The sequence below is a fragment of the Mirounga angustirostris genome, unplaced genomic scaffold (genome assembly GCF_029215605.1).
Source record: "Mirounga angustirostris isolate CCGP_5_RB_7025 unplaced genomic scaffold, mMirAng1.0.hap1 SCAF_1, whole genome shotgun sequence".
In the NCBI taxonomy this organism is placed as follows: Eukaryota; Metazoa; Chordata; class Mammalia; order Carnivora; family Phocidae; genus Mirounga; species Mirounga angustirostris.
This window is the reverse complement of record NW_026991709.1, coordinates 54,413,127-54,434,620: the sequence shown is the minus strand read 5'-3', so window position 1 is coordinate 54,434,620 and position 21,494 is coordinate 54,413,127. Positions and strand designations below refer to the sequence as shown.

The window sequence follows — 21,494 nt, the reverse complement described above, 5'->3', positions numbered from 1 at the left end:
TGTCCCATTAAGTGCAATATTTAACTTTATATAAGTGTGGTGTTCAATTATGAGCTGAACTAAATAATGTGCATAAAGACAAACACTCAGAAACAAAACTATTTACATGATCTTACTGGTTAGTAAATGATACTGCAAAGATAATTAATCAAGACATCTTAATATTTCATAATACACTATATCGTCAGTTTTTGCTAAGAGAATCCATTTGTTCAACAAAACAATTCAGAAAAATGCCAGGTACTACACGTGGCACTGAAATGAACAATAATTAATACATGTCTAAATGCTCTGTTAAGCTTAATGATTTTGGAAAAGTCTTCAAATTTTTTTGATCACATGTATCTAAAGCAATAAATCTGAGAATACACTGAAAATACATGAATAGCAGTTCATTTATGGATTATATGCACGTATTACTATAATAAAAAAAGAATTAGATTTTAAAAAGTAAAAAATTTCAATATTTGTTCCCACACTCTGACAGTTTCACATACCCCAAGGTATGCATATTCCACTTTGGACACCACTTTCTTAAAAAATGGCTTCATATTTTAATTCAAGAAACAGATATCTACCCCTTCCATGAACTTAATAATATCTGTTTTCTGAAAGACCAGAAATTTAAAAATGACATATGCAAAGGACTTTGCTCTGTTCAAAGTAGGTCTTCAATAAATACTAGTTATAATTAAAAATGATTACTGTACCTTAATTTAAAATAAAACTATGTCATTTATCTTTATTTACAAAATTGGATTCAGAAACAATGGATAATACTTTTTTTTTCAAAGGCAAACTTCTGATACTAGGATATGAAATTAGATGTGAAAATGGGGTAAAAAAAACACTCATCCAAATTATCCAAACCATGTACTTAAGACTAAAGTTGAATTCTGTAAAATGTATAAAAAAAATCAGGGATTGTTTGAAAAGTGAAAAAGTTAATTTTATGGTTTGGCAAATCATTTACAGATTTAGATGAATTTTAATACTTGATTGGGAAAAGAAACAGGAAGAATAATTGAAAAGAGAATAATTTTAGCTTACTTAATAGGTTCTTTGCCTTTGTGCTGAAGGTAACATTTCTGAAAAATGAGAGTGGAAATTCTATAGACTTTGTTTTCTGGCTCTGTGTAAAGGGAAAAACTGATTTAATATTAATATTTGAATCATCTTAACCACAGTAAAGACAAGGTATTTAAATGACCCCATGCCTAGACCTCTGCCAATTTTCTACCACTAGATTTCTTTGCCTTGAATCTTGAGAATCTGGGCCAATGGAACTTCTGTTCTACCTGTTTATTCCTACAGTCTCCTACTCTACATTTGACCTCATGTCCCCACTGAATAGAAGCCCCCCAAAGTCAGGGATTTTTTTTTTTAATCCTTCTATTATATCCCCAGTGCCTACAACAACACCTGGCACACTTCAAGCACTCACTACTGATTTAGAGAATGAGAATCCTTCTGCACACTTCAAGTCCTCTGAAGGAGTCTGCCAACCTAGAGTTCTCCTTTAGAGGTCAAAAGCAGCCCACATACTACCATAATACTGATCCCTGCAGATAACCATGGAATAAAGACAGGGCCTCTGTCCTCTGGCAACTACTTCTCCGTGTTCTTTGTTTGTTCCTCTAAATATTTAAGTACCCTACGTTTCAGTCTTTTCTATCCATACTCACCCTTTATCATTTAGGCTCAAGGCTTTAAATTTTTATCTTCAGTCTTAACCTCTCCGTTAACTACAAATATTATTATTTGACAGCCCACTCAGCATCTCCTGGATGTCTAGTAGACACTGCAACATAACTGAAACTGAGCTCTAGATATTGCCCTCTACCCATAAAATGGCTGAAGCAGAGCCACTCAGCCAAATCAGGTCTGGATCAGATTAACGGCAGTCAACCCAGAAATAAGTGCTTATGGTTTTAACCACTGAGTCTGAGGTGATTTGCTACACAGCAAATACTGAACAGTATGCCCTACTATCCAAAACTCCAACACTCCATCCTGACTCTGATACCTCCTATCCTTCTTCCTTTTCTTTTCCTCCACAGCACTTACTGCTACATTCATACATTTTACTTACAGGTCTTATTTGTTGTCTATATGTCGCATTAAAATAAAAGGTCTAGTTGGGTAGAAATTTTTTGTCTATTTGATTCACTGCCATAACCCCAGAACTCAGAAATGTACTTAACCACTCAAGCACTCATTAAATGTATGGTGGGTGAATGAACAATTAGCCCTGTGTTCACACTTCTGGTATAATTCTCATACTATAACATTTAGTATTCTAGAAACTCTGCACTTCTGTCAAAAATTTGTATCTTCATTCAGGCTGATTTATCTAACAGGACTTCAGCTCTGGTCATGAGACATTACAAATTTCCATTTTACTCTTCAGTACTGAAGATATATTAAGTTTTTCCGGAAGAAATAAAGGAGATAGGCAGCCCTAATACTGAGCTGTAAGATCCTAAGCAAGTTTTTTTAAACTCCCTTTAATGTGTTTCTGGAACTACAAATTAAGAAAAATATCTATGCAAATATAAAGGACAGCAATAAAAATTTATGGAGAAAAGGGATTTTAGGCCAAACTTGAAGATATTGATATTTTGCCCTAAAAAATATCATGTGTTCCTAAAAAGCTCATCTATTTTTCTCAACAGCACTTATTCTGGTTTGTCTAACAGAACCTAGCTCTTTGAATATGAAGGAATATTAGTATTTTAAAAAAACTATCTAGTTGGTTAAACTAATTTTTTTTTAAGTGAAATACAGATGCTCATCTTAGCTACTGTCTTCTTAAAATATGTGGGCATAAATAAATGTTCTTTATGAAAATATATATAGTATGTAAATATGCTAACCTGTAACTTTTAAAAACTATAAGCATAAAGGAAAAATTTGTATATGGATGGAATAAACATAAAAGTAAAATTAATGATTCTAAAAAAAAGAAAAACAAAAATAAAACAAAGTTGGTTCTTAAAAAGTTGAATAAAATAGACAAACCCCTATGAATGGAATAAACATGAAAGCAAAATTAGTGATTCTGAAAAAAGAAAAACAAGAATAAAATCAGAGTTAGTTCTTGAAAAGCTGAATACAACAGACAAACCCCTAGAAAGCCCCAATAAGAAAAAAATACAGGTAACATTAGAATGAAAAAGTTAATTTAAAACTACAATGAAGAGATTAAGAGAATTACTAGAATACTGATGGAACTTTATATCAAAAAATCTGTAAATCTAAAGAAATAGTTGCGTTAAAAAAAATTTCTATTTCCAAACTTAAGAAAAGGTAGAAAAAAGTAATCAGATCTATAACCATTTTACAAATTCAAATATTTTCTAAAGATTTACCATTAAATAAGGTATCAAGCTTGATTTTATAGGCCAGTTGTATTCAATCTACATGGATCAGATTCCAATGTGATTCTCATTCTATAGTATAGAAAGTAGAAAAACTTCTGACTCATTTTTCAAAAGTAACATATAACCCAAATTCCAAAAGAGAGAACTAAAAAAAATTAATGAAAAAATTTCAAATATAAAATCCTAAATAAAATATTTGTAGCACAGCAAATACAAGGTTTATTACTATTACCTGTATGACCTTGGGCAAATTATTTCACCTCTCCTTAGTTTTTTCACCTGTAAAATGGAGATCGTAATAGTACCTAATGCATGAACTTGTTATGAAGATTAGTTAGTAAGAATAAAATTCTTAGAATAGTGCTTGACATATAACAAATGCTCAGTGTTAGCTACTATTATCCCAAGAACAAAAAAGCAAAACAATACATTGCATTATCATGTTAAAGTGGAAAATGAGATCTATAAACAAATATTTGATCATTTTTTAAGTAGACATTTTGGAAAATCTTTAAATAAAACAGGTATAAAGGGCAATCTCCTAAACATTTGAAAGACTGTTTATTACAAGCCAATAGCACAAATTATACGAAGTGTTAAAATACTGGTCATTCCCATTCAATTAAGTAATAAGACAAAGATGTTCAGTATCACCATAATTATTCCATTTTTTTGGCATGCATTAATGAAATAAAGACAACAAATACTGGAAGAGATGAAATTATTTGCAGATGATATGCAGCTAGAAAGTCTAAGAGAGTAAACAAAACTATTAAAATTAATAAGAGATTTTAGTCAGGGTCTGGATAAAAGATGTATCAAAAACCAGCTTTTATTACAGTGGCAATAACAAATTAAAATTTTAAAGGAGAAAAAGAGAACCCACTCACATTAACAAAAATTATATAACGCCCTGGAAGAAACTTAATACAAGACTATATGATAAATTATATGAAATTTCACTGAACATACCACAACATGAGTACTATTAACTACCTCAGCAATATCTGTATCTTCTCAATCACCCAAACTAGAAACTTGAAATCCCTCTTCATACCCGAAATAAAGAGTCACTATGTCCTGCCTATTTCACTTCATATATATTTCTCAAATTTGTCACCTCTTCGTTACCTCCATTTCAATTACCCTGGTAATCCTCTGGAAAGAAAGCAGCAAATTAAACATTCTCCTTACTTCTAACCTTATCCATCTCAAAATCCTAGCCCACCCAGCTGCCAAAGTAATCAACACAAACCTAAATAGATCAGGCCCCATTATAAAACTAGAAATCACCACTGAATTCAGGATCAAGAATAATAAGGTCTTTAGTCATCTGGACCAAGCTTCATCTCGTCCTCCTCCTTCCCCCCCTTTCTGGTGCCTAAAATAAGGCTCTGTGTGCCTCATTATTAGGATATGCGAGTATTTCTGCTTAAATACATGAGGGCTTCTCACAGCTACCACCATGGTACATACTAAACCTCCAACATCAATTTTTTAAGGTTTTTGAGAAAGACATTATTTTATATTAAAGTGAATATTTTACAGAAGAGAATGCAAATTTTATATAACTGCTTAAGTTAAAACGCAAGATTTTAAAGAAAGATGGCATTTACAACTAGCAGCTTGGACCTTTTCCCTTAGCTCAGAATGAGTATGAAGATAACGCATTTGTTATTATTAGTGAAAAATCTAACACTAACCTAACTGTTATCACTGCATTTGCCAATGAACCAAGATGTAACTAACACCTGCGGAGAACTAATTATGCCAGGCAACTGCTCTAAATTTTTTAAGTTGATTAACTCATTTTATAATGGTTTACACCACCTGACGTGACCTCATTTTTACTGCTACTCTCACTCTTGCTCTCTGCTCCAGTCATAGTGGCATCCTTGCTGCTCCTGACAAACTTCATGGTCCCACTTTAGGACCTTTTCTCCTGGAGAGCATAGCTCTCTCCTTCAACAGCTTGAAGCACTTCCTCAAATACTGCTTTCTCTTTCCTGACCTCCCAATTCTTTTCTTCCCAATCACCATTACTCTCAAAAAGTAATTCAGCTAATTTTTTTCTCCATCTCACTCTCCTTTCTTTCTCCTGTCACTTCTTACTGTTTTTTCCCCCTACCAGAATGTAATTTCCGTAACAGGATTTTTTATTCACTAAATCTCTAGTGCCTATGACAAGTACCTAGTACACTGTAGGCTCTCAATGATCTACTGAATTATTTATTGACCTTATCTCATTAAACAGGTATTACTGTTAGCTGGATTTTACCTAATGAAGAAACTGAAGCACTAAGAATCTGCCACACTGGTCACATAGTAAAAGATGGAACTAGAGTTTGTAAGTACACCGTCTGGCTTCACTCTTTAAATAACTGCATGGTGCCTCTAACTTACACGAATTCCATATGTACTACCTATTTAGTACATTTCCCTAATTAGACCGTTGCTTCCCCGCAGGGGATACTTCATCATCTATTCTCTTATGACTTCTAACCCGTTTTACAATCAATAATTGTTTACAGAATGAATGCATAGATACATTACCCAATTATTTTTACATGTATGTCTCAATTGGCTAGATTGTAAGCTTTCAGATTTAATTAAAAAATATAAAAAGAAATCCTGCCTTTAAAAATGCAATGATGTAAAAATATTTTCTTTGAATTGACCAAACACGATTAATGACGAATGGTTTAATTAAGAGGACATGTACCCTACTCTTACAATTTTCCCCAAACTGGTTTTTAAAGCTTAATTCAATCATTAACATACGTTAAGCAAAAAAAGCTCCAGAACCAGCTACTCAGTTCATTATATACACATGCACAATAATTATCTCTTATCAAAAACCGCAAACGACAGTGCCATGTTCAGAGACACCGAGATTTAGAAAACATTCGATCACGCCAGATAAAAACAGACACCTTCACTTACAAAAACTGACGCTAATGAGAACACCCTCCGCAGCAATACCTGGCCCAGAAGTCACCAGGAGCTAGCTTTCTGGAATAAGTTTGACGACTACCTTAAGGGCATGACTACCTTGCCACAGAATCCCAATGGTCTTGGCTTACTCTGAAAAACAAACACTCCAGGGTAGAAAGGGTGGACATAGGAGAGATTTTAAAGAGGCCCCTCCCAGGCCGCCTCAAAATCTAGAGCCCAAGATTCTCCTCAGAGCTCCTCACCGTGTCTAGACTAGGGGAAAGCGACCATTTCTCAAGTAGCGGTTCACGCACAAAACAAAACCCGGCCATCCACGGTGAAGGCCGAAGAAGCAAACATAAACTCAGAGCTCTGACGAGCAAGGACCCTCTTCCGCCTAACCGCCCCTTCGCAAGTTGAGGCGCAATCACATTTCTCGCGAGATTTATCGTCTCCACGCGATCTCGAAGCTGAAACCTCGCGGCTTTTCAGCTAAGCGAGGACACGGTGGGTAGTGGGAAGGGGGTTCTGGAAGCACAGCTCTCAACCCCCTTCGTGAACCCACAGACCTCCTCGACCCCCCTCCCCACTCCTCCCGTTTCTTCATTGAGAGCAGTTCCCCAGAGTGCCTAGAGACTTCCGGAGCCCTACCGGAACCGGAAGCATCGGGAGTGAGGGGGTGGAGCTGAAAAATCAAAAAAAGCGCGGCGAAAGCTGGAGGCCGGAGCTGGCAGGTGGTGGCCCCCAGGAGGGGTTGTGGCGGGTGCCAATGGACTCTACCGCCTGCTTGAAGTCCTTGCTCCTGACCATCAGTCAATATAAAGCCGTTAAGTCGGAGGCGAATGCCACCCAGCTTTTGCGGCACTTGGAGGTGAGGGACTCCAGGGTGAGGGACTAGACGGGCTTCCCTGTAGAAATCCTTAGTTCACGGTGCGGCCAGGGTGTAGCTGCCCCAGCCTAGGAAAGGAAGGACTGCTCCTCGCTCCCTCAGGTGTCTTTTTGTATTAGTAAGGAAGGCGAGTGTCAGCCTTGAATTCCCACCCATCTTCTTACTCTGCCCCAAGTCCCTCCGCGTTCAGCTGACTGCAGCTAGAGGGAAGAGTGACTACTCAAAGTCCTAAGAAGACGGGAAGGTGTGACATAGGTTGGGGAATTTAAACTGTGTTGGGGATTAGTAGAGGAGAAAGTTCGGAGCTCTATGTTTTCCTTCGTTTCTTTGGTTTTTCCATCGCAACAGAACTCTTACAGAATAGAATACACACAAATTCTCGGGGGTGGAGGTGATGGGGAGTGACGATTGTTTTATTCCTTGTCCCTTAGGCAGTTTACAATCTGAACCAGTTGCTTACGGCTTTTCTTATATATTTTGTTATATTAACTCTATGATATAAAAGCTAAATTACCAAAGATTAGAAAAATACATACTACGGAGAGAAGACGATTGTGAATGGTAGGGCAACATCAATCTTTGGTGATACTGGAGTGCATTAAATATGCCTTTGTTTTCTCCAGCTTCACTGAGGCTTCTCCTTATGACTTCAGTGTCCACCCTTCCTGAGTACATTTTCTTTTTTCATTCATTATTTCAACAAATCCCTACAAACCTAATAATTGAGGTGTTAGCTGTTAAATGCTAAGGCTTTGCTTCTCAGTTAGAACAATGTGCTAGTGGGCTCCAGAAGCCGCAGAATGAGCAGTTTTATTTAAGAAGTAGGAATACAGCATTTTGAATACTAATCTGAAACATTACTTCTCTTTGAGAAAAAACAGATATGCCTTGAATCTGAGAGCCCTGTTATAGTGAATTGAAGGAGACTCGAAGAAATTTAAGGCTTAGAGACTGACCCCTTGATACTACATTCCCGAACTTTTAAGGGGTTTACTGAAAACTTCTGCCATTTAGAGAGATAAAGTACACGCAGTACATAATGTGCATTAATCTTAAGTGAAGAGTTTGAGTTCTTAACATACGTGTGCAATCAATTAGCTACCTCCTGTTCCAGATACAGAACATTTCGAGTCCCCTATAAGGTTTTTTTCAATTGTCCCTTCTCATAACGTTCAGATAAGTGGATTCATAAGATACGTACTTTTGTGTCTGGCTTCTTCCATTCTATAAATCTGTGAAATTCATTCATGTTGCACATGTGCTAGTACTTCATTCTTTTTTATTGCTGTGTAGAATTCCACTGTATAAATGTACCACAGCTTATGTACATTCTGTTGATGGGCAATTGGGTTTCTAGGTCTGGGTAGAATTTTGAATAAATCTGTTATAAACATTTCCAAACCTTTTTTGGATATATGCTCTCATTTATATACTTAGAAGTGGGATTGTTAGGTCTTATGGTAGGTTGATGTTCAGTTTCAGCTGAACTGCCGAGCAGTTTTCCACAGGTTACACCATTTTTACCCTCCTATCAGCAACACATGAAATTTGCTGTCACTCATCCTCAAAGATCCTTGGTGTTTCCAGATTTTTAAATTTTAACCATTTTGGTGGGTGATGTTAATGGTGAATATCTTTGTGCAAAATAGGTGTTACATCTGAGGATACAAAGAAATGGTTACCATGTGAAATGAGATGATTCATTTTGCTATTCTGCTGCACTTCTGCAGTATTTTTTCTTTATAGCCCCATGCAGGACCTGAGCTTTGAATTTGTTTATGATTGGCAGAGCTGAGCTGGTCTCATTCTTAATGGTTTTTTGTAGCACTAATGTTACATAATGGTTATGAGCATGGATTCAGGAACAATGAATTTCAATTATGCTGCTGTCTTGGTGTGTGCCTCAGTTTACTCATCTGCAAAACAGCACCTAGCTTACAGTTATTATGAAGATGAAAAGAATTAACATATATAGAACAATGCTTAGGCCAAAGTAAGTACTAAAATATTAGTTATTACTGAAATAAATTCTATTTGCATGAAAACATCCAAGTAAAGAAGAAAGTTTGTAAAGCGATTTTTACATTTTACCTTGTAATAAATAACTATTACATGGTAGAGTATTTACGTTGTTGAAATACAGGTCTCATCCTGAGGGAAATTGTATTTAAAGCAGAAAATGTCTTAATCTCGAAGGTGTAGCTTCATGAGTAGGCAAAAGGCCAATCGGAACATTCCTTACCCCCAAATACTACTACTATCAGTGTATAATTTCACCATTGGACCTGTTTTTTCTGTCTTTTTAGACTTTAATGTTAAAACATGCTCCTTGGGAACAGATATCCTGAAGCTCTTTTTTTTTTTTTTTTTTTTTTAAGATTTATTTATTTTAGAGAAAGAGAGGGAGAGTGAACACAAGCGGGAGCGGTTCAAGCAGACTCCACGCTGAGCACAGAGCCCAAAACGGGGATGAATCCCACGACCCTGAGATCATGACCTGAGCTGAAACCAAGAGTCAGACGCTTAACTGACTGTGCCACCCAGGCACCCCAGATATCAGCAAAGCTTTAAAAGAAAAACTGACATCTGGGCGAGGAAATAAAAGAGAGATACAGAAAGAAAAGATTATAGGGAGGCTAAAACAGCCTGTTCAGACCTTATCTTTTTAAAATAGAAGTGTTTGCAACAGATTTTACCCAATTTTAAAGTAACTAATTGTTTTTCCATTCTTATAGAAAAGATACTTTTCTTTATAGAAAAGTTAGGCTTTTAATAACATTCAAAAAGCCTTTTGAAAATACCTGGCTGTCGAGATGCCTGGATGGCTCTGTCAGTTAAGCATCCGACTCTTGATTTCTGCTCAGGTCATGATCTCAGGGTCCTGGGATCAAGCGCCCCATTGGGCTCCCCACTCAGCGGGAAGTCTGCTTGTTTCCCTCTTCCTCTGCCCCTCCCCCTCCTCGCTCTTTCTTTCTCTCTAAAGTAAATAATAAAAAATCTTTAAAAAAAAAAGAAAATACCTGGCTAACTACTGTTTTTGGCCTTCAATCTCAGCTTTACCTTTTCACATGGAAAAGGGAAGCGTGGTTTATAGAGTTTTAAGAAAGGAGTAAAAGTGGAATAACCAAAAATAAAATTTGTCTATTCATGACCTGGCTACTTAAAAGCTTTTTTTTTTTTTTTTTTTAACTTCCATTTTTGTGATCTCTAACTTCTGGGCTCAGCTACTGTCTGGAGGGAGCAAAAGGAGTAACCACATACTTAATCCCATAGCTAAGCCTTTGGATTTAACTACTTTTCACTTTGTATTGCCTCCCCCAAAATAGGTGGAGTGCATGTACTGGAACTTATTTACTCAATAAATATATTGCAGTAGAGTGTTGATTTATACCCTATACCTTCATAGGGTGTTCAGTGTAGTAAAGAGGATAAATATTGCTAGGTGGTCAAAGTTTGCCAGCTCATAAAAGTATAATGTGCTATAGGATAGTTTAATAGGCAAACTAACCTAGTTGGTGAAAGAGGGTTAGTGAAAGTTTTAGGAGGAGACAAATTAAAACTTGGATCTGAATGATTATATTAGCTAGTGAGAGAAGGGATAGGTAATCTTCCCAGCAGAAGGAATAGCATTTGACTTTCCTAATTGGAAAAAAGCATGGCAGTGGCACTTTGGAAGAACTGAGTTCTTATTTGAAATGGAGAAGGGATGGAAATTGCCAATTCTTAACTAACACAATTTAATTACTATTTTGTAGGTAATTTCTGGGCAGAAACTCACACGATTGTTTACACCAAATCAGATATTACCAAGTGAATGCTTGAGTTGCCTTGTGGAGCTACTTGAAGACCCAAGCATAACTGCACCACTGGTCTTAAGTATCATCAGCTTGCTGTCTCAACTAGGTAATGTATTTCCTTTCTCTTTTTCATTTTTTAGAAGATGTAGCATTTAATATTTTTGTAGGGGCAGATTGAGTTATAGTATCTTTTGGAGAATGATTCACATTCAAAAGATTTCGTCATTGCAGGACCTTTCAGAATTTTTTGCATTATGGATCCCTTATAAAAAGAATATTATACGCATCCTTTCTTAAAATTATGGAACAAAGAATCTGAAGCATAGCAAAGGCTCAGGGGTCTACAGAAAAGAAAGCATCTTGGGAAATGCTGGCTTAGTTTTGAATTTAGAAAAATACATACACATAATGCCTGTATGAAATACATCACTCAGAAAAGTCATAGCTAGTGATAAAAAAATCATCCTTTTTTGATAGACTACACTGAACTCTTTTTTCTATCTTTAGTTTTTAAATTTTCATTTCATGGGTACTTTTTTTCTTGATGTGTGCTTGAGAGTGGAGGGGAGATAATTCTGTGTGTGATGATAAAATTAATGCATGCTTATTATAAAAAAAATTCCAGTGATCCAGGAATATTAACATAGACTATCATGTCCAGTGGAACTTTCTGTGATGATGGAAATGTTCTATATGTATTTTCCATTATAACAGTCATTAGCCACATAGGACTATTGAGCATTTGTAGTGTGAATAGTAGACTGAAGAACTAAATCTTTAATTTTAATTGATCTAAATTTAAATAGTCATTACGGCTTAGTGTCTAAGCACAGATACAGAGTAAAATAGAATGTCTTTACTCATCACCAACTCTTCTTATCATTTACTTTGGTAGATAATATTTCTTAATGGTTTGATAGGTGTCTTTCTAGATCTTCTTCTATGCTATAATTATTTTAGATCAAATAAATTAACAAATACTTTTTTTAAGATTTTATTTATTTGAGAGAAAGAGCGCATGGTGGAAGGGGAGTGCAGAGGGAGAGGGAGAAGCAGGCTCCCCTCGGAGCAGGGAATGCAACTCCCAGGCTTGATCCCAGGACCCCCAGACTATGACATAAGCCCAAGACAGACACTTAAGCAACTGAGTCACCCAGGTGCCCAATTAACAAATAATTTTGGTTGTTTTTTAAAAAATGGTGTTGCAGAACATCAGATTTTTTTTTTTCCACTTAACATATGTTAGCTATCTTTCCATATCGGTGTCTTTTTAATATCTGCCTTGTCCCATATTGTAGAGTACTATAATTTATTCAGCTACTCTCCTAATGGTGGGTACTCATGTATGCTCTTTTTCAAGTTTTTGTTATCAGAATCAATACATTTTTATGTATTTTTGCTCAAATATTAGTGTATTTCTGTTGAATTAATTCTCAGATTTTCAGGTCATTTTTCAATTCGATAGTCATTACTAAATTACTTTCCAAAAAGGCTATGCTAATTCTAACATCTGCCAACCTTTTGTATGAGAATGTCAGTCTTTTTCAACATTTAAATATATTAGAAATTTTTAAAATGAACGTCTTTTTATTTTATTTTTGAAGTTTTATTTTTTAGTTAATAGACTTATTCTTTAGAGCAGTTTTAAATTACAAAAAAATTGAGATGATTATCTTTTAACTACAAAACTTTTCTAAATATGTAAAGCAAGTTTTTCCTTTAATTTAGTCCACACAGAAAAATCATTTGTTTATTGACAAAAAAGGAAAAGCTCATACTCCCTTTCCTTTTCCATCTCATACTATTTCTGTGATTAGACTTCTGAATTGGAAGGTAATTATAAATACAATAGCCATATCATACTTGATATTTTTATACACAGTAAATTTAATATGAAATAAACTTAAAATTATTTATCTTTTATCCATGAAAACCACATATAAAAGTGATATTTGGTGCCATTTTATCCTAACTTGCAGCTGTAGACAATGAAACCAGAGACTGCCTTCAGAATACATACAACCTGAATAGCGTGCTAGCAGGAGTGGTTTGCCGGAGCAGCACTTGCCATAGTGATTCGGTGTTTTTGCAGGTATACACACCTCCACGGTACTCTTCACTTAATACTTGTTTTTCCTTCTTTATTTGCAGATCAAAATTGACAGTATATATTGTAAATTGCTAATTTATACTATATATGCTGACATAATCCTGCATGGATACGACAGTTCTCACCATTAATAAATTTATGAGCTGGTCAATCACACATGTACTACTGTTTAAAAGTTTCTAGAGAAGGGAAGTTTATCCACATCTAGCATTATTTTTGAAGAAAAGCATATCTACGTTACAACTGCTTTGACAGACTTATAAACACAGATGTCAACATTTTGAGATGTAAGCTATTTGTATTAAAATTGCAAATTGAGTTGCCATCTAGTCCCAATCTGTTGAGGAAACATTCCACAAAAAATGAAAGCTATAGATTTAGTCTGTTTAGCATGACTCGAAGTTCTCATACAGATATTTTGTTGAACCTAAAATGCCATCAGTTGCAAGAAAGGAAAACATCACCAATTAAACTGACATGCGGTTTTAAAGATGGCAAAATATGATAAAATATATCTTAGAATTCATGGAATATGTATATGTTTTAGCTTGCATATATGTTTAAGATGTTTAAGTGAACCAGGTTGATGCTCTGTTTGAGATAGATTGTATAGAAATGTGTGGAATCAGGAGATGAACCCTAAAATTCTTAGTAGTCTCATTACTTTATGTTTAAAGAACAGAACCATTTTAAGAAATAGAAAAGTTCTTGCTCTAAACTCTGCTTCCTAAAATGGTGACATGCTCAGAATATGCTTAGAAGTCCGTGATTGTAAGCATGCAGTAGGTTTTTATATGTTTATATTCATTAGTATTTTCTTATTCTTAGTGCATTCAGCTTCTGCAGAGATTAACATACAACGTCAAAATTTTCCATTCTGGTGCCAATATAGATGAGTTAATTACCTTCCTGATAGATCATATGTGAGTATGCAACCAAACATGTAACCAAATAATCTGTTGATTTATTTTTTTTATTTTTATTTTTTTAAAGATTTTATTTATTTGCGAGAGAGAGAATGAAAGACAGAGAGCATGAGAGGGAGGAGGGTCAGAGGGAGAAGCAGACTCCCCACCGAGCAGGGAGCCTGACATGGGACTCATTCCAGGGACTCCAGGATCATGACCTGAGCCGAAGGCAGTTGCTTAACCGACTGAGCCACCCAGGCGCCCCTCTGTTGATTTATTTTTAAAATAAAACTGTAATAGTTCAGTTTTTCTTGGATAATATTTTCCAACTTTTTAAATTGAGTGAGACTCCAATTCTTGTTTACTCCTTTTAGATGATTTCAGGGATCAAATGGTATAAAGCGGCTTTAATTTTCATAACAAAAATTTATGAAATGAATTGATTTGAACAGAAAAACTATTGAAACTGAAAATTTTATGCTTATGTTTAATCTTGGTAGGAGAATATACTGATGAGATAGCACATGGTCATTCTGACAATTATTTCCATATTTCTGTGCTATAATTGAAAAAGATCATTTAGTTTCAAAATATGAAATGAATGGTCAATGTTATCCAAAGCTTGACTGTCTTCACATGTTAATCATTTTTACATATAAAAAGGAGTTTAAATGGAAGTTACTATAAAATAGAATAATTTAAAATGAATTTAATACTTTTTTCTTTTATTATCTTCCTTAAAACAACAGTCAGTCTTCTGAAGATGAGTTAACAATGCCTTGTCTAGGATTATTGGCAAATCTTTGTCGGCACAATCTTTCTGTTCAAACATACATAAAGACTTTGGTAAGTTTTGCGTAAAATCTTTCTTATTTGTGGTGAGCTCTATGCTTAAAGAAAATTATATCCATGTTTTTCTTTAAAAAAAAAAAATTAACAAGAATTCTCATGTCTTATCCAGCTGACTCATCAAAGTTAAGGAACAGATTGACACATAATTAACTAGAAGTATTCCAACCTTTGCACATGTTGTATTTAAGATGATAAGTATTAATAAAACTGTTGAATACTAAAAGTTTTCCTTCTCAATAGCATCCCATTATTTCTTATATTGAATAATACAAGAAATGCTAAATCATTTTGTGCTAATAGAAAGGACACACATCACTGGCAATCCCATTTACCTCAGATCTTATATTTCCACAAAATCAATGGCAACTCCACCAGAAAGATCCATGAATAAATGACTGCAACAACTACCAGCACTTGTAATGAGTGAAGACACACAAATGGGGTTAACTGAACCACCGTTAGAAATATGTCAAATCAAGAAAGTTCATTGATTCTTTAAGGTACTTTGTGAACAATTCCCCTGCTATGCAGTATCCAATATTACCTGTTTAATTTCAAGTTAAACAATTATCTCATTTGTTCTGTACTGGAGGTACTTTGGAGGTGGAAGTTATCTTGAGCCATGGACGTGTTTGAATAATTTCTTAAGTTGATAAGGATGTTTAATAGAAGTTTACCTACTCTGTGCAAGATACACTTTCTAAACCAAAATATAAACCTAAAAATTTTTCATTCTAATTTATTTAAAAATTTTTTTCTTTCTCAGAATAATGTGAAATCTTTTTATCGAACTCTTATAAGCTTCCTGGCCCACAGTAGTTTAACTGTGGTTGTGTTTGCACTTTCAATATTATCCAGTTTGACATTAAATGAAGAGGTGGGGGAAAAGGTAAATATGATTTTTTTATTTTTGAAAATAGTTCTGAAGTTTATATTCTCTGATATTTTACAAGTATTGAGACTTTGTTTAGAATGGTGTCACCTTAAATTTTTTTGTATAATATACTTTTCCTAATTTGTTTTTAAGCTGTTCCATGTTCGAAACATTCATCAAACTTTTCAGCTAATGTTTAATATTCTCATAAACGGTGATGGCACATTGACTAGGAAGTATTCAGTTGATCTATTGATGGATCTCCTTAAGAATCCTAAAATTGCTGATTATCTTACCAGGTATGACTCTGACAAATTTTAAGACTTGTTTTTCTTTTCAATGAACCAAGATATGTTTGTGATTAATGAAACTGCCTTTTCAGAGTTAGTAAACCTGGATTCTACTAATGGACAAGGGACTCAGTTGAAATGTTTTGATGTGCTTTATTCCCATTGTTTTTGCTTTTTTGGCCTAAAATGTACAAGTATAAGAACATGGGTGGTGAGGGGGTGTGTTTCAGTCTTTGTCTTAGATAAATAAGGTTGTATCACTGTCTAAAATGTACACATCTTAATCTTTTCCAGCGCCAGATTTAAATCTTGAACATTACAATTTTTGGAAAAGTATTGTTATAGGGACATTTATGTCAGTATATTTGTCTTTTCTTTTTTGCATAAAAATGAATAGCATTTTCTTCATTATGTGCCTCTGTTGTGTCATAAGGTAAAATGAGAACATATGTTTATATGCCCATTCTATCTCAGTGGCATTTCATGTGATCATTCATCTTTTGAGATCAGTTAGCAACTATTTTCCAAAGAGCTTGTGGCCGTTTAATACTTTTATTTTTTAGAGAGGGATGGGGAGAGCAAGAGGGTAGGGGAAGGACAGAGGGAGAGGAGAGAGAGAATACTAAGCAGGCTCCACACCCAGCACAGAGCCCAAGACAAGGCTGGATCTCACAATCCTGAGATCAGGATCTGAGCCAAAATCAAGAGTTGGATACTTAACTGGCTGAGCCACCCAGACACCCCTGGCCTTTTTATATCTTAAGTTTTCCCCAATGCCTCAGCCGCTTTGTGGTCGTAGGTTAGGAAATTGGAGAAATTGCTTCAAAGAGTTCAATTAATCATTCACAAATGAGAAGACAGTTATGGAGCCCCTGCTGTGGTCAAGTACTGGGGGATGTGGGAGTGTTAGCAGAGATAGGAATTTGAAGACATAGCCCCTAATCTTTGAGGAACATGGAACCAGAAATTATACAAAACATAGTCCCAAATTTTAAGGAATGTAGAATCTAGACATTAAAAAAACAAAAGCTAACCACAAGGGCAAGGTTGACCACTACCCATATGGCTAACTGATGTTTTACAGAACCAAGAACCATTCACATTAGTAATGAAGGATAGTTGGAAAAAGGGCAGGCAGGGACAAGGGGCCCCTACCTAAGAGGAAAGGATTTTACACCAAGGGCTCCTCCACCCTTTCCCACGTGATAAGTAGATGACAAAAACCTGACTGGGTGACAGGCTCATGGAGGATTAATCAGATTAAAACAGCCCGCCAACAAGCCCATAAAAACCCCTAGACTGAGAAACTCCAGTGGCAACTCTCTCAGGTTCCCTCCCTCTGCCGGAGCTTTGTACTATCACTCAATACACTTTGCTTTGCTGTCCATCACCTTTTATCTGGTCTACCTCTTCATTCTTTGAAGCAGCCGGGACCAAGAACTGCGGGCACTAAAGGAAAAGAAATCCTACAACATTAGCATTTCATTTTTTTTCTTTTCTTAAGCATAGGTGGATAAGAAATCATTCTTCCAGAGTGCCCTTCCTTTACTTGTCTTCCCTGTTATCTGTTCTAAGAGTCCTCCCAATATACTCTCGTGTAATACCCATTCTGGCCACCAAATAGTGCTTGTTTAACAACTTCTAAGTAAACAACAAAGGATATACCTCTGCAGGAGGACCAAAATATAATCTGATTTAGCATTTGTAAGTGGTTGCTTAATCACTTCTCCTGTAAATCTCTCAGTTCCATTATCTGTTTTCTTTTTATCTAGCCTAAAACTCCAGAATCACCTCTGGAAAGGAAATTACGTTTAATTGTATTGTCTTCTTGTTTATTTGCTATACCATTTAGCAAAATGTTCCTGAATCTGTTCCAAAGTCTAATTTAATGTCTGGGTTCCTAATCAAAACCTGAGAAAAATCACATTTTATGAATCTGTATTCTACATGTTCACTACCTCTAACTTTATTTGGGCAGCACTTCTCATATTTATTCCCAGCTTTCTTTCACATTTCCTACAGTGGCCCTTTCAAATACTTACTACTTTACTCTTGCCACTTTTCACTCAGAAGATGACCTTATCTTTGTTTCACAGAAAAAAAACAAAAAAAAACAAAACTGAATCCCATCTGATTGGAGTTCTTTCAAATTTTTGCTCTTAAACCAAATTACTTGTGTTTATACCAATTCTTACTTAGTGTCATCTTGTTTTGCTCATAGACACATCCCTTTATTCTGTGCATTAAATCTCATTCTGTCCTATTTTTTCAACAGTATCTTTTGTCTCTTCAATGTCTCTCATTCCATTGACTCCCTTCACTTATATTTGATTTTCAACATTTCCCTCAACCATATGTCCCTTCTAAAATCTGTGATCTCCCATTGCATTCAAGGTAAACAAATTCTCAGTATAACCCCTAAAATCTGGTCTCTGGGAACCTCTCAGCCCTGTTTCTTTACATTTTCTTATGTACTTTAGTCTAATCACTTCAGACAGTAAATAGAATCTCCAACTTGCTAGAAATGCCTTTTGTGTATCCATGTGCTCTTCCCTCTGGATACTTTCGGCTTTATATGTCTAATTCCCGTTTATTTTTTAAGACTCAAGGGTGGGAAACCTCATCTGATTAGGCCTGCCACACTGAGTCTGGATTTGATATTCATCCTCCTAACATTCTATGTATTTTTCCATGATAGTGTTGTATTTTACATTATATAATATTTTATGTTTCTGCCTTCATTCTTAGACTCTTAGGTCTCTCACAGAGCATCATTGTCTCAAACACAGGATGCACTAGTCACATAGACAATAATGTGGTTGGTACCTCTAGTAGCTCTTAGAGTTCTGTAACACAGGGCCCTGCGCCTTACCTCTGTATCTGCAGAACCTAATATAATGCCTAGCTGTTATAAGTGCTTTATAAATAAATAGCTGCCTAATTTATTAGAATATTTCATGTTCTTTGAATTTTTACAAACTGAACATAGCTTTAAAAAAAAAAGCAATCGAAGTACTGAAAGTTTCAATGACTTATTTATTGCCACAGGAATCATTGTTTTTTCACTGCTCAATAAATAACAAAGCCAATTTATGTATATCATAGTGATAGAATGTTTCAAGTTATAAGTAGAAATTTTGCAGACTTCTATAATAGAAGCTCAAAATAAATAGATGAAAGAAAATACACTTAAATTTTATATTTATTTTGTATATAAATCCTATTTGATGGATCAATTTCATGATTATCATTTGATGTATATTTTTATTTTAAACTTAGGTATGAGCACTTTTCTTCATGTCTCAATCAAGTATTAGGTCTTCTTAATGGAAAGGATCCTGATTCTTCTTCAAAGGTGTGTAAAAACATGACTTTTTGTTTTAAACTTTTGAAAACTGTAATGTGCAAAAAAATCTTAAGTGTGCAGCTCTCTGAATTTTTACAAATTGAACACAGTCATATAACCATTATATAGATCAGAAAATAGAGCATTACCAGTACTCTAGAACCCTTCTCAAGTCTTCATTCACTGGTACTAAAAATTGTTTCACAGTGCCTAATGAATATATATATACCGTGACACAGCGATTCCACTCCTAAACCACATAGCCAAGCCAAACATGTCCATAAGCTCATCAAAAGACATGTAAACAATGTTAAATAGAAAATGCAGTTTTAAAAATGATACTATTTTCTATTTTTTTAAAAAGGTCATATGCTTAGGAGAGAAATCCAACAAAACACACACGAAGTCTCTACTCTGAAATTACAAAACATTGAGAGGTATAAAAGACCTAAATAATACAGATATACCAAGTTCATAGATTAGAAGAGTTTCAAAATCATAGCAGGTTTTAGTGTTTTTTTGTGTTTATATTTGTTTTGGTTTTGGTGTATGTGGACATTGGGAAAGTCTAAAAATAACTAGTGCTATCCTGAAAAAAATGAACAAAGTTGGAGGACTTCTAATACTACCAGATACCAAGACTTACTACAAAGCTGCAATAATTAAAACAGTGCAGTACTGTCATAAGGGTAGACAGCTAGCCCCCTGAAACAGAGTACAGTTTAAAAGCATACCATAGCATATAGTCTCCTGATTGATAACAGTGCAGTTCTAAAAAAATGGTCATTTCAATAAATGATACTGAGTCAATTGAATATCCATGTGGGAAAAAACGGAATTTTGTTTCCTACCTCACATCAAATGTGAAAATCAGTTCCAGAAAGATTGTAGATCTACATGTGAAAGGTAAACAGTGAACTTATAGAAGAAATGCCTAACAGAATATCTTTACAGCCTTGGGATAGACAAAGATCTTAAATAGGAAACAAAAGCACCAACTGTACAGGAAAAAAGTTGATTAAGTTGTACTGTATTAAAATTAAGAGCTTCTGTTCACAAAAAGACCGCTGGTAACACGGAAAAGGTATCTACAATACATATATCCAACAAAGGACCCTGATCTAAAATATATTTATTTTTTTATATGTATTTAAAAACATGTATATATAAATCAAAGAAACACTGAACCCAAGAGATAATCTGAACAACAACAAAAAGAATTGATCAATAAATATGAAATGGCTGTTCAACTTTATTAATCTACAGGGAAATGCAAATTGGTAGTGTGATGCTACTATGTGCCCACCAGGTGGTTAAAATTAAAAATATGAATAGCATCAAATATAGATGAGAATAATAAAAAACCCATAAGGTTGTAGTACTCAGGGGCTGAAAATTGGCACAACCACTTATGAAAATAGGTATTATCTAGAAATTTTGGACATGTGCATAGAGTATGAGCCAGCGATTTCACTCTTAAGTATTTACCCCAAATAGTTAAATATATATGTTCACCAAAAGACATGTATAGCTGTACTACTCCTTTTAGGCAGGAATTAGAAACAATCCAGATGCCATCAGTAATGGAATGGGTAGATAAATTGTGATACATCTATACATTAGAGTACTACACAGCAATTAGGATGAGTGAAGGGCAACTGTGTGCAATAGTATGGATAAATTTCACTAACCTGATGCTAAGCTGAAGAAGTCAGATGGAAGGAAGGGTATATATACACTATAAGATTCTATTTATATATAAAGTTCCATGTGACTTGTTTTATATAAACTGGCAAGCTGATTAAAAAATTTATATGGAAATGCAAAGATCCAAGAATAGCTAAGATAAAATTACAGTGTCAGAAATCTGACGGAGAGGAGTGTTTGAGGCATTGTCTAGGAGGGGACACAAGGGACTCCAGGAGTTTTGGTAGAATTCTTCTTCTGGTTGCAGTTGCACCAGTATGTTCAATTTTGAAAAACCATCCACCTTTGTAATAATGATTGATTAGTTTACTTCTGTACATTATACTTAGTGTATATTGAGAAGGTATTTTCTTATATGGGTATAATATGTCTCTGGTAAGAGAAAAGAGAAACTGAGAACATTG

The 21,494-nt window shown here is 34.9% G+C and overlaps 2 protein-coding genes across 10 annotated transcripts in view; one reads left to right on the top strand and one right to left on the bottom strand.

Annotated features, from left to right (window-relative positions):
• The window catches only part of DZIP3 (DAZ interacting zinc finger protein 3), a 96,699-nt gene extending 89,859 nt beyond the window's left edge, over positions 1-6,840 (bottom strand). For 2 of the 9 annotated variants that reach the window (XM_064587496.1, XM_064587624.1), the window contains exons 1-2: positions 6,581-6,838; positions 6,327-6,467 (exon numbers count right to left, since the gene is read on the bottom strand). The gene's annotated coding sequence lies outside the window, so the exon portion shown is untranslated. Of the gene's footprint in view, positions 1-6,326; positions 6,468-6,580 lie in introns of all 9 variants that reach the window. The other 7 variants (XM_054504160.2, XM_054504161.2, XM_054504159.2 and 4 more) reach the window with 6 other exon arrangements.
• Positions 6,841-6,844: 4 nt separating this feature from the next.
• CIP2A (cellular inhibitor of PP2A) overlaps positions 6,845-21,494 on the top strand; it is a 45,725-nt gene continuing 31,075 nt past the window's right edge. Inside the window, exons 1-8 of the mRNA XM_064587989.1 lie at positions 6,845-7,188; positions 10,962-11,109; positions 12,983-13,095; positions 13,942-14,036; positions 14,771-14,867; positions 15,640-15,762; positions 15,901-16,046; positions 19,317-19,392. Coding sequence (XP_064444059.1) covers positions 7,087-7,188; positions 10,962-11,109; positions 12,983-13,095; positions 13,942-14,036; positions 14,771-14,867; positions 15,640-15,762; positions 15,901-16,046; positions 19,317-19,392 — 900 coding nt within the window. The 5' untranslated portion in view covers positions 6,845-7,086. The remainder of the gene's footprint in view (positions 7,189-10,961; positions 11,110-12,982; positions 13,096-13,941; positions 14,037-14,770; positions 14,868-15,639; positions 15,763-15,900; positions 16,047-19,316; positions 19,393-21,494) is intronic.